Source organism: Vombatus ursinus, unplaced genomic scaffold (assembly GCF_900497805.2).
Source record: "Vombatus ursinus unplaced genomic scaffold, bare-nosed wombat genome assembly UNPS02014863.1, whole genome shotgun sequence".
Taxonomy (NCBI): Eukaryota; Metazoa; Chordata; class Mammalia; order Diprotodontia; family Vombatidae; genus Vombatus; species Vombatus ursinus.
Window position 1 is genome coordinate 24,628,508 of NW_020954641.1, and position 16,531 is coordinate 24,645,038.

At 42.7% G+C, this 16,531-nt stretch overlaps 1 protein-coding gene across 1 annotated transcript in view; it reads right to left on the reverse strand.

Annotated features, from left to right (window-relative positions):
* CYFIP2 (cytoplasmic FMR1 interacting protein 2) overlaps window positions 1-16,531 on the reverse strand; it is a 137,483-nt gene that overhangs the window by 85,951 nt on the left and 35,001 nt on the right. The window contains exons 5-11 of the mRNA XM_027841713.1: window positions 15,135-15,236; window positions 10,036-10,217; window positions 9,555-9,651; window positions 8,309-8,437; window positions 5,510-5,614; window positions 3,831-3,922; window positions 1,537-1,654 (exon numbers count right to left, since the gene is read on the reverse strand). Coding sequence (XP_027697514.1) covers window positions 1,537-1,654; window positions 3,831-3,922; window positions 5,510-5,614; window positions 8,309-8,437; window positions 9,555-9,651; window positions 10,036-10,217; window positions 15,135-15,236 — 825 coding nt within the window. The remainder of the gene's footprint in view (window positions 1-1,536; window positions 1,655-3,830; window positions 3,923-5,509; window positions 5,615-8,308; window positions 8,438-9,554; window positions 9,652-10,035; window positions 10,218-15,134; window positions 15,237-16,531) is intronic.

Sequence of the window (16,531 nt, forward strand, 5' to 3'; positions counted from 1 at the left end):
AAACTATGTGTTTCATTTTTTATCTGCCTCACCTCCTCAAAGTGCCTGTGAAATCATCATACACATAGTAGGAGCTCAATCACTACTTGACTAATTGCTGAATGAAAACTGGACAAAGTCAAAACATGGCATCATAGTGCCAAGATGGTCTGAATACTCTCAATGACAGCTGAAGATTCTAATCAATTATTTCTGTGGTCTTGTCTGTGGCTGGTTAGAGCATGGGGCAATATGACCATTATTGTAGGTTTGACCCCTGTGTGGTCTTATTTGCTCTGTTCTGCTTCATGGCCATGATGAAGTACGATGGCTGAGTGTTTGGGTGCTAGACTTAGGATCAGTAAGCCCTGAGTTTAAATTCTGTCTCAGTCGCTATGATCCTGGGCAAGTCCATTAACCTAACTGTGCCTCAGTTTCCTTACCTGTAAAACGAGGTGGATGGACTCAGTGACCTCTAGGGTCCCTTCGAGCTCTAAATCTGTAATTCTCTAACCCATAACCTATATGCTCCATGCCCAAGGGAGCCACCTTGAAAAATGCAAGCCACATGTCTCACACTTCTTTGCAGAGGGCAAGGGTATAGGATATTGCACATGCTTTCAGACTTCAGTAATATGTGGGTTAGTTTTGCTTGTTGACGCTTTTTTCTTTTTTCTTTTTTTTCTGTTATAAGAGATGGTCCAGTTGAGTGGTAGAATATTCAGAAGTAAAGATGATACGAAAACAAAAGCTACCAATAATTTTTTAAAATGCCAGTCACTGGCCATAATATGATGAGAAGATATAAATGGTAACTGATCACTACTGAAGGAAAAACAACTCCAAACCTGTGACCTATTGACAGCATATGTTTTTTAGTCCCAGCATATATGGCCCAAAATTGATTCTAAAAGTCCTGCTGAAACTCTTATTTTGACAAAGTATTAAAAACTCGGGGGGAAAGCTAGTGGCATCTTCTTCTCTCATGTAAAGAATAGGAGAGAATTCAAGATTTTGCTGGAATCAGCTTGAATTGGCCCCCGAGAGCTGATTGTTAAATTTTCATTGTAAGCATTTACACCTCAGAAATCTGCAGATGCTACAAATCAGGGCTTGACTTATCATTTTGTTAATTGTCTGGACTTAAGAAGGTGATGAAGAAAATGTCAATAATGCAGATTAAATTTAAAAGTGTATCATAGAATGTTTTTTCCTTGGAGAGCTGCTTGTTAATACATTTACCAGCATACCTCTGAGAGTAATCCTCAGGCTATGACCTCCTCCTCGTTCAGTCACGTCTACAAGCTTTCGGAACTTTTTCTCTCTCCTGCACTCTCTCTCTCCTTTCTCTCTCCTGCATTCTCCCATTTTTTCTTTCTCTCTCTGTCTGTTTCTGTCACCTTTTCCATCCTCTGTCTCTCTGCTTCTTTCCCTCTGCCTCCCTCTATTTCTTTCTCCTTTCCTTTTCCCTCTCAGGGGGCAGGGAACCTCGGCTGCCTCTTGGTCCCTTTCTTGCCTTCCCACACCCAATCCCAGTAGCCCTGGGACAGGGCTCACCTCACTGTTGCTATAGCGAGCGAGCTCGGAGATGAAGCGGATGTGGTCATCCCGGATCTGGACCATCTGTTCACAGATGTTGTACTGGGGGCTGATGCTGCTCTGTGTGCATGTCCACCTGGACAGAAAAGCATGGGGTCTGAGTAGGCACCCAGCATCACATTCATGGGTGGGGCAGAGTCCTTCTGTTCAGAAGCCGCTTCTTTTGGATAGTATCCATCAGTCTGTCACTATGGCCCTCTTGGGGCTTTGGAACAAGCAAGGATCCATGAACGCAATACATCTCAGTCAGCATGGCCAGGGGAACCTGCCAAGCCAACTATCAGAAGGACCCCCCGTGGAGAGGGTCAGTCTTTCTGCTTCCTTTTCTCTAGGGCGGGTGGAATCCCTAGGGATCTAGCTTCTATATGTACAGGGCCATCTTCTACTGACCACCACAACCCTTTTTCAGGCAGCCCCTGTCCACTGTGTACTTACCTGATATGTAGGAGGGGTGAGAGCACAGCCAACCCGCTCCTCAGCTACTCTCCAGGGCTGCAAATAACTCAGCTTCTGGTGACTGTAGAAAGGCAGTGCAGGCTGTGCAATGTGCCAGTACCATTGTGCCACCATCCTGGGTCTGCGTCTTTATTTGGGATGGGGGCCTGGGTTGGGGGTAGGTGGCCTACTCCATCCTTCACAAGCCCATCACTTACGTGGAATCAGTGTGGTAGAGAAAAACCACCTGACAAGATGCCACACTTGGCTAGCGCCACTGAACAGATGCTATTTTTTTTCTTCTTTTCACACCAAATGACTCTCCTTTGGTTCCAGAAAACCTCCAGAATTAGAAATGAAACTCCTGTTTTTCATTATGAATACTGGAGAAGGTGAGGAATGATCCTGAATCATAAGCTAAGGCTAGAAAAGAGCTTAGAGATCATCTGGCTTGGCCTCCTTATTTGGCATAATGTGTCAATGTGTGGAGTAGAGGAAAGAACCCTGGATCTGTAGGCAGAGGACCTGGGTTTGAATTTAGGCCCTTCTAGGGTTAGGGCTAGTCGTTTAACCTCTCTGGTCCTCAGTTTTCTTCATCTGTGAAGTGAGGGTATTTAACCAGATGATTTCTAACATCCCTTTAGGCCCTAAATCTGTAATCCTATTACATGGAGGCCCAGAAAGAAGGGCTTTGTTTTTCCAATGTCACAAAGTCAGTTTTTACCAGAGCTTGGATTAGAACTCAGGTCTCCTAATGCTGGCCCATTTCTCCTCACCAATATAAAGGTAACTATAGCACCTGCCTTTACCCTTAATTTCTTATCTCTGAGAACTCATGCACACTTGGGAAAAATGAGTTTGAAGTTCTCAACTTGGTGCCCATCTCAAAAAACCTAGGCACACAGTGTGACAGCACAGTGAGCAGCATTGGCTAAGGAGAGACAAAAGGCATCATCATCTTCATCTTCATCATCCCTAGCATTACCGTCAGCCATTTATATCGTAATGTAAAGTTTGCTTTCCATTGCTTTGCATGTATTATCTCATTACACAGACTCATCTGGCTTTACTTTGGCTGGCACAGGCCAATGTGATCTGACCATTCCTTGTGTGCCCAGCACCTACCACAGCGCTGGCATATAGTAAGCACAACGCATGCTTGTTGAGTGACTGACTGATCTCTATCTCAGGTATAAGGCCTAAGGTAGGTTGAATTCAAAGATGCCGTATCAGCTGACCTGGGATGCTTAAGCTTCTGGATTAAGCACTGCTGATAACTGTGCCACATGGTACAAAACGGGGTGATTTTGTGAGATGGGCTAAGATGAGGCAGTCAGACCCATCCCACATGTGGTAGAGTCCTCACCACATCTATGGCAAGAGGTAACTTACTTATGGTGCCCACATAGTTTCCAAAGCAAGAAAAATTCCAAATGCAATATCTTGCATTCCTCTCTAAGTCCTGAGTGGAGAAGGGCCTCCTTTGCTTCATGGGGCACCCAAAGACGTGGGGAGTGGCACGTCCTAACTTCAGAGAGAGAGAGTGCTGTGGCTATGCTCTGAGCATGTTTGTACCCTGACAACAAAGAGTGGGTAAAAAAGTGTTCAGAACACTCCACTATGCACACCTACACACTCACTCCTTGCCACTCACGGGCCATGTGACCTCGAAGGCCAGGCGCCAGGTGCTATGACTAGCATCCAGACCCCCAAACGCTCCCCGAGCCAGGGAGGGAGGAGGGGCCGAAGCTGCTCCCTCGGCCTCCCTGCCAGGTGGGACCACACAGGAGCCAAGAGACATTACGGCACGCACTCACTTGGATTTGTTCTCCTCATAGTGAGCACTGGTCTTAATGTATCTGGCCAGTTCTATCTGCATATCGCCGAATAAGGGGACCACCTGCAGCTGCTGCAAAGGAAACAAAACACAACATAACAATAAGGAATGGAATGGGAAGATCTCAGAGGGATTTTCTATGATGGCAAAGGAGAAAAGAAGTGAGCATGAAGACACGTGTGGAGATGACTCTGCGTTCCCTCCTATCGGTGGTAAGCTTCTTGAAGGCAGGAACTATTTCACTTTTGTTTTTGTATCTAAGTATAGTATAATGTCTTATAAATTACACACACATAGCAGGCACTTAATGTTTGTTGAATTAAATTGCTGGTTGAACATAGATCTATTCTAGGCTATGGATGTGAACCCAGAACCGATGTCGAGCGAACCTTCTTTTAGGCATTATAATCCCCATTTTACAGAGAAGTAACTGAAGCCTAGGGAGATTAAGTGACCTGCCCAAAGTCACACAGCTGGGCAAGCCAGTTTTAGAAGCCCAAGCCTGACTGCCAGGCCAATGCTATTTCCTCTAGTACCTTCTTCAAATCAGCAGAAAGATTCAAGAGGATTTCCATTATCTTCAAGAACAAGTTGTTGCTATTTCATTTCACTAACAGAAGGAAGTTAGAGACTGGAAGGAATGCAATTGGGATGAAATTATAAAGCTACAGAATTTTTTTTTCATGAGAACATAAAGGAATTTTAACTAAAAAGTAAGATATTGGGACTCAACATTCAAATCAATAAAGCACTGGAAGAGATGCCTGGAGGAGTGTTCTCTTCCCTTAGGGATCCTTAAAAATGAGAGTCTGGTTTGACCATGAGAACAGTTCTGCCTGGAGACATGGGACTGGATAAGATCATCCAATCCATCAAGGTGCTTTAAGCACTTTTTGATCCCATGATCCTCATACAGTGTGTAATCTTGGTTTGGTTCTTCCCATGATATAATGCAAAAAGCCCTAAACTTGGACCCAGAAAGTCTGGGTTCTAGTCCCTGCTCTCCCAATGACAAGTTATGTCATTGGGCCAATCATGTCTCCTTCCTGAGTCTCCTTCCTCACCTATAAAATGGGGATAACAATAACTGCCCTACATATCTCCCAGAGTTGTTGGGTCCAAATAAAAAAAATACGTACAAAATATTTATAAATTGTTAAATATAATACAAATATAAACTGTCAGTGCCTAGTATGTTTTCTGTATGCAGTAGGTATTTACTATATGACTGAATGTAGGATTGAATGGGAACCTTGTTTAAGCAGAAAAGGAGACTAGGAGATGCCTCCTTCAATGACTTTTTCTGGATGACAGAGAGGGGATGTGGTGATTCAGAAACAGATCAACCACTGCCTTCCTCATGAGACAGAATCACAGACTACGGCTTGAAAGCTTCTACGTTGTATCTTCCAGTACCCAAAAGCCCAAACCCAAGTTCCATCCCATTGTGTTTCTGCAGCTCTCCCTATGCGTGCACATGGTTGTGCTCTCATTTATGTCTTGGTTCTTTTGGACACTTCTGTTTGGGGATAGGTAGCACTTCAGACACTCACAAGGAAACCCCCTTGGCTCTCTAATGAGTGGCACCTCCTGCAGCAGAGAGCCTACACTTCAGTTTCCTCACAGCCATCTGACCGGACCCCAACTGTAGACACTGACCTTAAAGAACTTATCTATTTTGCTGAGGTTGATTCTCTTCTTGGCATCCAGTTTGTAAATGTTACTGACGTTTCCATCCATCAAGTAGAGGCCAAAGCCCATGACCTAGAAGAAGAGGGGAGAAAGCCTGAGAAGCTTGGCCCAAGGCATTCCATGGTCGGATCCCCTTGAAAGCCATTCTCTCGAAAGAATACATTTTAAAAAGCACATTACTCATTTCAGCTTCAAATAAGGAAAAGAGGCAAAAGGTTGAGTTCTAATTTCACTTTTAAAAAAAGGCCTCAGTTTCTCCCTAAAGGGACACTGAATGTGTAAGACACTGTTAGATGATCAGTTGAAAGATATGGGTATGTTTAGCCTAGAGAAGAAAGCTAGGAGAGAATGTAATTGGTGTCTTTCAATACAGGGTGTCCCAAAAGTCTTGGTGCAGAAACTGTACCAAGATTTTTTCAGACACTCTGCATTTGATGGTCTGTCTTTTGGAAGTGGAATTAGTCTCATCTGAGAGAGAAGAACCAGAACCAATGAAAGATTTGAAGTTTAGTGAAGACAGATTTCTATTCTACATAATGTAAAACTTTCTAACAGAGCTAATCAACCATGGAATGGGTAGCTTTACAAGGCAGTGAATTTCTTTTTATGAGAATCTTCAAGTAAAGGCTGGTTGATTATTTGTTGCAGAGATTGCAAAGAAGATTTGTTCTCAGGTAGAGGGTGAACTAGATGACCTCTCAGGTTCATGGGATCACAGATTTGGAGACAAAAAGGGGACTTTCTCTTCAAACTCTGATATGCTCTAAGATGTTGCAATGGGCCACTCCCAACATTGTTAGATTTCAAAGAAGGTCTTTTTACAACTCTCACAGGGCATCCTTGGTCAGAAATAATTTTTCTAATAATCTCTTGGATACTGGATTGGTTTTGTTTCCCATATTATACCCTAAGGCTCTTCATAAGACACTACCTATAGGGAATAACCTTTATGAAATAAAAGGAGAGAAAATGGATAGAAATAAAAAAGCACACAAGCCCCCCACAGGCAAAAATTTCCCTTGGTAGCTAAGAGCACATAAATTTCCACTGAAAATCTAAGGAAAAAGTTTGTCTCAATACATCCATCTTTCTGTTCAGTTAATTGGTAAGGTAGCTCCACCTGGTGGTGGTACAATATAATACACTAACATGGAGACAGTGGGACAGATTTTTTTTTTAAATCATTGCACCTGAAATGATAATAATTACTGATATTTATATAACACTTGCTATGTTCCAGGCACTAGGTTAAGCACTTTACAATTATTATCTCATGTGATCCTCACAACAACCCTAGGAAGTAGGTGATATCACCCCTATTTTGCAGATGAGGAAACTGAGACAAACAGGTTAAGTGACTTGCCCAGGGTCACGAAGCTTGTTAAGTGTCTGAGGCCAGATCTGAAGTCGGGTCTTCCTGACTCCAGTCTTGGCACTCACTCTGTCCACTGTGCTACCTAATTGCCCCATATGATTGATTTAAAGGGGGAAGATGACAAAGATGGCTTAAAAAGAAGAATTTAAGGCAATGGGGGAAAAAGAAGGTAAAAGAATGATATTGGTAAGAAAATGAGTAATAATTTGAAAGCAAAGTCTATGGTTACTTGAGCATATGAGTTAAGAATTCTGTCTGGCTATTTGAAACAGCAGAGCCCTAGAAATGCTCTAAGAGCAGGATGACCCTGTTGTCCCAGGTAGGAGGCCTCACTGTCCTGGGCAGGCCTCTCCATTTGGGGAAGTGACCCATAAAATCAAACTCAGCTGTGGAAAACTTGATGGAGAAAACTGAGATAGAAGAAATGAGCAGGGTCTCTTCTAAAGAGACTGCAAAGGAAATGAGGAAGCAGGGCATCATGGGGGAATGTTGGTGTGGCTAAGATTCCTGAAGAGAGTCATTGGGAAAAAGAGGGAGCTCAAAGATAACTGGAGTGGGAGTTTAAACAACCGTGAAAATTCAGGTGAAGGGAAATTTTGAGAAAGAAGAAATGAGTCAAAATGGAGATGAGAGAGTTTGTTTAGTTTGGGGAGTGGTGGTGGGGCTTGGCCCAGAACTCCTTGAGGAGACTCTATCTACCAATGCAGGTAGGGGCCTTCTCGGCACCTTCATCTTAGAGAGGCTCCCTGGGCACTGAGAGGTTAAAGGACATGGCAGAAGTCACACAGCCAGGATGCATTAGAAGTAGGACATGACCCTAGGTCTTCCTCACCCACCCTTTTATTCACCATGCCATTCTACCTTGAGAAAGAAAGAACAATGAAGTCAAATTGGAAATGAGAATAAGACGCAATAAATATGAGGTGGTTGGAGAAACATGGGAAGACTTATGCAAATTAATGTAAGGCAAAGAAAATAGAACCAGGAGAACAATATACATAATGATTGCAATAATTAAAATGAAAATAAGACTAAAAGACAGGAGAATCTGGATTACCATGGTTAATCTGAATCCCAGAGAGGGCAGAATTCTAAACACTGCAAAATTTAGATTATATGCAAGGATTAATCTTGGTTTCAAAGAATTGATAATGAAATACAATCCCCTTCTCTCAGAGGAAAGATGTACTATAGGTGCTTATGCTATTAAATCATATTCTCTGTATATCTGTGCTTTTTTTTTTGGTTAACAATTTTTTTCTTTAGTATTCTATGGGGTTATTGGGAAGAGACAATGGTATAAAAAAGCATTTAATAAAGCATTTAAAAAATGGAGAGGTTAGGAATGGGAAAAACACAAGACAAGATGATATGATCAATAAATCTTTTACCTTAAGGAGCATATGTTTCTCACTGGGGGTCAGATACATCTTATTCTCATAGTAATCCACACAGATGTTGACAATGTCAGCCAGCAGCTCCTCATAGCCTGGGATCACCTCCAATTGCTGATGGAGACACTGAAGAAAGCATCCACAGTGTCAGATACACACACAAAACCTTTGCCCTCAGGACCTTCTGTCTCTGTGTGCAGACTCATCTACCACTGAATGACCCTCTGTAGTGCGATGGTGGAAAGCACCCACTAGGAGGTGAGTCATCTGAGAATCCAGAGAGCTATGAGCAGATTTGCTCCACCATGATGATAATACAAATACTGGCCAGAAGGAAATCATTGAATCTCATTGAGGTTTCCAGAACCATCCTTTTAAATGTCCAAAGGACAAATGGACAGATGGCGTTTGTAAGGAATTTCCATCAACTGGCATTATTAGTGATATCCAATGGCAGTGTCTGGATGACACAATGAAAAAACTAACTCTTTAGGAAAGAAATTATTTCTCTTCTCAACTCCAAGCAATATTATCCAACCAACTGAAGGCAAGATGGACAGTGAAAACCCAGTCCTGGTGAAAGGGATTTGTGCATGACAGCTTTCCACAGAGGAATAGCTATTCTCAGTCTTGAATATGAGGTCCACTGTTCTGTCCCATAACATGTCATTAAAGTCAGCTTGCGTTGAGTGACAGCTGGGAGTGGCTGTGCTCTGGAAGGCCCAAGTTTAAATCCTGCCTCAGGCACATACTAGCTAGGTTACACTGCCTCAGTTTTCTAATCTATAAAACGGGAATAATAATAGCACCTATTTCACGGGATTGTTTTGAGGATCCAATAAGATAATGAATGTAAAGCCTTTTATAGCCTTTAAAATGTTATACAGAAGGCCTAAATTATCTGTCATGCACCTGAAAGCTAGAGACTAGTTAGAAGAGGATACCAAAATCTGACTTTGGGTAGAAAAAGGAAGGCTGAAATCATAGTGGGATGGGTTTTCCCACTGGTTCTTTGGTTTCTTTGGTAGCTTAAGACTATTATAGAAAATTAGACTGGGGAAGAGATGGTCCCTGTGACACAGGGAGTAGGCTGGTCAGTGACTACAAAGCATTCCATTCACGGCATACCTTCCCTTGCTGACCTAGAGTTAGCATTTCTGAGAACACTAACATAGTAGGGAGGGAGGAAAGTGGAGGGAAAAAGGGGGAAGAAGGGAGGGGTGGGGGAGGCTGTGATTGTCACCTGTGTGATCCTGTTATGGTTTGCCAGGAACATGGAAAGGTTCTGAGACTCCTGGATAGACTGGGGATCAGCCATCTTCCTCAGGAACTGGGCTGCTCTGAAATGCAGAAAAATCCCCTCAGAAAATTCCCCAGGAAAGTCCTAGCACTTTGGATCTGAGCTGATGCTGAAGTTTTTCACCCTCTGTATTTATGTTGAAATGAAAGGTCTCGGGTTTCTTCAAGCAGAAGAAGCATTGTGGGTTCTATTTTTACGTGCAAAGCAACTCCTTCAAGGGCCCAGCTGTGGCCTCTCCTGCCCCATCTCCCCCAAACTTCAGATTGCATCTAAAGACCTGTTCTGCAAATCTCTGAGAGGCTAGGCCCTCATCCCGAGTGCCACCCAAAACTCAGACCAGGGGGCCCATTAGAAGGTTTCAGCTACATCCCTCTCCCCAGCTGTAATGAAGGAGAGCGAGGCTTCGGGAAGGGGCTCCCCTGACCTCTTGTAGGCAGAGTGGTCATTCTTAACGCTGCACTTCATGTTCTTCAGCTCATCGAGGACGGCGAACATGTTGATGAACTTGCCCAGGGTCAGGAGGTAGGCCTCAGAGACAAAGTCCTTCCTCCGCTCTGTGTGGCACAGTCTCTTCACCTCACTGCAGAACCGCTCAATGGCCTTGCGCTAGAAAGCAATGCAGGAAGGCTGGAGTGTACTGAAGAACAAAGGTGGCCTGGAAGACCAGCTGCCCTCCCTGACAGGTGTTCCTAGAAAGACTTCCCAGGCCCAAACCTGATTCTAAGGCAGGGTAGAGCCCATGTGCCCCTATGCTACTTAAGGCAAGAGACTCATTCATTTAGCAAGGACTTACTGACAACACTATTTTCCAGTCTTCTCTAGCACTAACCCTCTACTCCAATCAGGTTATTCCTTTCCTTGTCCTCACCTCACATCTCAAGTCCATGCTGGTTCCATAGGCAAATTTTGTTTGTAGGGAGAAGAATGTCTTAGGAGACAGAGTATTGGATAGGAAAATAGGCTTATAGCTGTAGAGCCAGAAGTGACCTTAGAGGCCATCTAGCCCAATCCATTATTTGACAGATGAGGAAACTGAGGCACAGAAAACTTAAGTGACTTAACGAGGGTCATACAGCTAGTAAAGGTCTGAAGTAGGATTGAACCTGGGTCTTCTTGACTTTAAGTCCTTTACTGAATCCTGTCTCAAATACTTGACTTGAGAGTAAGGAAGATGCTGGTTCAAATCCTGTCTCTCATAAGTATGCCTCAGTTTCCTAATATGTCGTATGAGAATAATAAGCTTGTTGTGAGAATCAAATGAGATAGATAATATATGTAAAGTGCTTTGCAAGCCTTAAAGCACAAATGAATGTGAATTGTTGTTGTTATCTTTATTTTGGACTGGATCTGTGATTCCATTAATATAGAGAACTCTGAGTAAGAAAGCTCCCTTTTCCTATGCAGGTCACTGTTTACTTTGCTACTTAGTGTCTTTCAGAACTTCCCTGTTTAAACTTTCCATTCCCTCCCTCTCTTTGCCTCTCCTACCTATCCTTGAGGCCCAGTTCCCCCTTCCCTGGCAACTCTAGGACATGATGATTCTGTCTTCTCTGAGCTCCTAATGTTCTAAAGTTACAGGATCACAGATATGAAATTGGAAGGGACCTTAGACATCATCTAGTCCACGTCCCTCATTTTACAGATAAGGAAACTGAGGCCTAGAAAAGTTAAGTGACTTGCCCAAGTAGGTATTATGCAGCAGAGGCCGAGGTCATCTGACTCCAAACTATGGCTCTTTCCACTGCGTGTTTGTTGCATGTTTGTCAGTTTCACTTCCTCTAACCTGTAAACTCTGTGAGGGCAGAGACCATTCTCTGTGGCTTCTCAGTCACTCAGTCACTAGTTGACTAAAGCAAGATCTTTAGTTCAGTGTAATGGAGAAAGTTAGGGATATAAGAGTAACAGATATTTATATAGCGGCTTAAAGTTCACAAGGTGCTTTGTGTAGATTTGAGCCTCACAGCACCCCAGTGAGATAAGGATTAATGGTATTATTATGTCATTTTACAGATGAGAAAACTGAGGCTCAGCATAGTTAAGTGACTTGTCCACAGCCATAAAGCTAGTAAGTGTTAGAGGAGAGATTTGAATCCAGATTTTCTTGACTACCAGTCCAGCACACTGTCATGTCTCCCTGTGTCTCTAAGGTATGTGAAATGACTCCCACTTTGGTCCAACTGCCTTGAGTTAAAGGTAGGCTTTAAAGCACTAGACCAAGAAAGCAGTCTGTAAAATAGCTGTGATCGTTTTATTACACACACACACACACACACACATATATATATATACACATATAATAAAATTATATATACATACATAAACATATATATACACGTGCATGTTATACGTGTGTGTCACACACAAAGATTTATACATATATACACACAGTACATGTATGTGCATATATGTAAATATAAAAATGATGCACGTGTGTATGTGTATGAACATATATAAAATTATATATACAACACCTACATATAACATATATATTTGGCTACATATGATACAATGATATATACATGCATATATGTGTGTACAAGTACATGTATTTATGTTTCAGTATGGCTAATGTGGAAATATAATTTAACAAAGCGACCATAGAGTTTATAAGGGTGTTTTGTGTGAGGTCTTTTTGTTTGGTTTTGTTTTTTAAATCAGTCACCTTCTCCTATGGAAGACCCTGTAATCTTTTCTTGATGAGAGGATAGTGTAATAATTAGATAATGTATCATAGTAGTAAAAACACTGGTCTGGAAGCCAGGAGACACGGTTTCCACTCCCAGCTCTGCTACAGACTAGCCATGGTATTCAGGGCAGGTCACTCCCCCTTCTTGAGTCTCAGTTTCCCTATCAGTAAAATGAGGGCATGAGAATAGGTAATGATCTTTATGGTCTATTCCAGGCTTAATATGTGATGAAGTTTTGACCTCAGACAAGATAATCTCTCTGAAATTCCATGGACTCATCTGTAAAGTGGGGATAATATCTGTGCTACATACTTCACAGGTATCTAGGTGGCATAATGGGTAGATTGTAGGACTTGAAATTAGGAAGATTTTAGTTCAAATCCTACCTCAGACACTCATTAATTGTATGACCCCAGGAAAGTCACTCACCCTTTCTGTGCCTCAGTTTCTTCATATGTAAAATGGGAATAATAATAGCCTCTATCTCACAGGGTTTTCATGAGGGTCAAAAGAGTGAAGATATATACCTTGTAAATGAAAGCTTAATTATTACTGTTAGTTCCCTCCAATGATTCTTTCAGCTTTGTGATGGACTATTTTTTCTGTGACATTATACAAGTCACTTCCTCTTTCTCAACCTGAGTTTCATCATCTGTCAAAGGGGGAGTTGAGTTAGTCCTCTGCAACCTCTTTAAGCTCTAAAGTTTTTTAAAATATAAAATTATACATTTTAGTAGCTGTCAACAAAAAGCTATGGGCAGAGCAATCAGATCAATATAATCATTGCATCTGACAAAGACATGCCAATTGGCTGTCCTATGAAGCAACTCCCCATCCCAGTGACTCCCCCGAAGAAAACAACCTTCCCTAGATACCACTCCCTAAATGTATAATCTCCCACCATCTGAAGGTAAGCTCCTTGAGGGCAGGGATACCTCACTTTTACACATGTATTCCTAGTTTTGGGGGCAGCTAGGTGGCACAATGAGTAGAGTGCAGGGCCTGGAGTCAGGAAGACTCATCTTCATGAGTTCAAATTTGGCCTCAGACACTTACTAACTGTATGACCCTGATCAAGTCACTTAACCCTGTCTGCCTTAGTTTCCTCATCTGTAAAATAAGCTAGAGAAGAAAATGGTAAACCATCCCAGTATTTCTGCCAAGAAAACACCAAATGGGGTCACAAAGAGTTGGACACTACTGAAATGACTGAACAACAAATTCCCTGTTTAATTCACTGTTTTAACACACTGTCCGTTTGGCATATAGTAAGCATTTAATAAATGCTGTATTCATTCATCCAGAGGCAGCTGGTGGCACAGTAGACAGAGTGCTGGGCACCGAGTCAGGAAGCCCTGAGTTAAAATCCAGTCTCAAACACTAGCTGTATGACCCTAGGCAAATCACTTAACATCTTTTTGCTTCAGTTTCCTTAACCGTGAAATAGGCGACGGAGGGTAATAACAGGATCTACCTCAAAGTTGTGTTGTGAAAATCAAATTAGATCATGTTTTTTTTTAAGTGCTAAGAATACTGTTTGGCACATAGTAAGTACTATATAGATGCTAATTCCCTTCTCTCATTCATTCATTTATTTATTCATTCATTCATTCTTTTAGTTAGTCCATTCAACCAAGCAAACTCAAAAAATAAGGAGCAAAATGTTACCTTTAACAACTGAGCCTTTAACAAGGCAGGACGTAATGAATGAACAAACATCCAATTCCCACCCCCTTTCCAATGCTTTTGTTCTGTGTCCCTTTCCAGGCCTGCTGGAAGTTTTAACAGCCTTGCTCCTGTCTTTCTTCCTTCCTTCCTTCCTTCCTTCCTTCCTTCCTTCCTTCCTTCCTTCCTTCCTTCCTTCCTTCCTTCCTCTTTTCTTCTCCCTTTTTTATACAGTTGCAGGCAGAGTGTTAAGGTCTGTTCTGCTGATTTTCGATAAGCTGCGTATTCTTTAAGAAAGGAACTGACTGCGCAGGTCTCTCATTCCCATCTGACCTGTTTCCTGGGTCAGGTGTCAAGGGGAGGATGAGGCCCTCCAAAGACAGTGGTCATTGAGTAACAGTAATAATAAGAGGGTCGTAAAAGCACAGTCACCATTGCTCAACCTCAATGCAGCCAAGTGACCCTGCACCATGTGGGGGTAGCTGTCAGAACATTGTTTTGACTTCTCTGGTTATTACTTCTCCTCCTGCATGAGTGGATATGATGATAACATACATTCCAATCGTATTTCAAGGCTTGCAAAGTGCTTTAGGATCATAGATTTAGAGCTGGAAAAGACCTAGAGTCCATCTAATCATATACACATATGTCTGTCTGTCTGTCTGTATGTATGTATGTATACATACACACACTTATACACACAGGTGTGTGTCTGTGTTTATAATCTTACAAATAAATAAATTGAAGCCTGGAAGAAATTAAGCAAGATCACACAGACAGTAAGTGGTAGAGCCAAGATTTGAACCCAGATCCCCTGACTCCAAATTCAGTTCTCTTTCCACTGTACCAAGCTGCTTTCCTCACAACAACTTTATGTGGCAGGTCACAAAAACATTTTACAGATGAGGATATTGACCCTTAGAGAGGCCAAGTGAATTGCATGGTCATATAGCTCTGAAGTGTTTGAGGTGGGATTCAAACCCAGGTCTCCTGACTCCAAGTCAGTCCAGCACTCTGCCCATTATGCCACACTGCCTATAAACGGTGGGCACTTCCAAGGCAATTAGGATATGGGAAGCGGCAGGAACCTACAAACCCTCACCTTTGCAATAGGAAGGGACTCTTCAAAGATCCCTTCGCACCCTGTTCCACCTCCAGGCTGTGCCCTTACCTGAAAGTACATGAATTTCATCAGTTTGGTGACCTCTGGCTCCAGTACCTCCACCGTCTTCTCATAGATCTCTACACGATTCGGCTGCTCATTACATTTTACCTGTGAGGGGATAAGAGGCCAGGGAGTGATGGGTGTTTTGGTGATAACATAGGGGTAGAGGACTCTGGCTTGGCTGGGGACTGGAAGGACCCAGCAGAAGACCGGCAGAGACAAGCAAATAGCCATATCCAAGAATTTCACCCGCCTTACTTTCCTCCTCATCTCTCTGTCCTGATGCTGATTTGTGCACATCTTCCCCTCCCACCTTTTTCTTCTATTCTTACCACCTCTCGCAATGCCCCTCTTCTCCTTTTCCAGTGGAAATAGACGGACAGGGAACAGATTCTGGGCAGGGAAGAATGCTCTATCCATCCTTCTGGGGGTGGGGCACAGAAGGTAAAATGCAGTGGAATGCTGGTAAATGTTTAACAACCAGCTCTCGGAGGGTGAGTGTGTGGGGATGCACACACAACACACTTATCAGTTTGCTCTTCATTATTAACATTTTCTCCGTCACTTTCTCCAGTCTAGACAATCAACAAAACAATAAATCAAGCCCTGAATTGGAGAGCTTGCCAGTTTCCAAGATATAGATGTGTGCATTGAAAAGTTAACAACTGGATCCTGAGAGCTGGTTCGAACTGGCTCGAGCTGGCTCTAGCACATCATAGATCCCCACTGTCCCATCCTAAGCTCATAGGAGTCAGAGTGCAACGGGACAGTAGCAGTCAAGTTCAACCCCACGATTTCCCCAATAAGAAAACTGAGACCCTGATAGATGTGAACTGACTTGATGAAGGTCACATGAGCAATAAACAGTAAAGTCATGATAAGAACCCAAATGCTGTGACTCCAAATAGTGTTCCTTCTGTTCCATCACACTGCCTGCCACAAGTAAACCAGAGGAAAACCCTGTCCTATGTGTAGAGTTGGGCAGACTAGGAAGGGACCTTGTTAGGGATCAAAAAAAAAATCCATTTGTCATGCTTTCTATGAATCATAGGCATTTACTTGATATGTCAAGATAGCATGGCGGCATGGCTAAGGAGCCGGCCTCAGAGTTAGGACTCCCTGGGCTGGTCCCATCTGACACACACTGGCTGTAACTGTGGGCAGATCACTTAACTTTTAACGTCCCTGCTCAACTTGCTAAGGCCAAAGGGTGTGGACCAGAGCCAATTTTCACTGCCAGGGGTTTCCTCAAGCAGAGGGCCTACACTAATGAAATTTTATAAAGTCAAATAATTTATGCTATAGTCTCCTCCAGGGACATGTACAGTGGAAAGAGCACTGAATCTGGAGTAAAAAAATCTGGGTTCAAATCCTGGCCCCAGTAACCTTGGTCAAATCCCTTC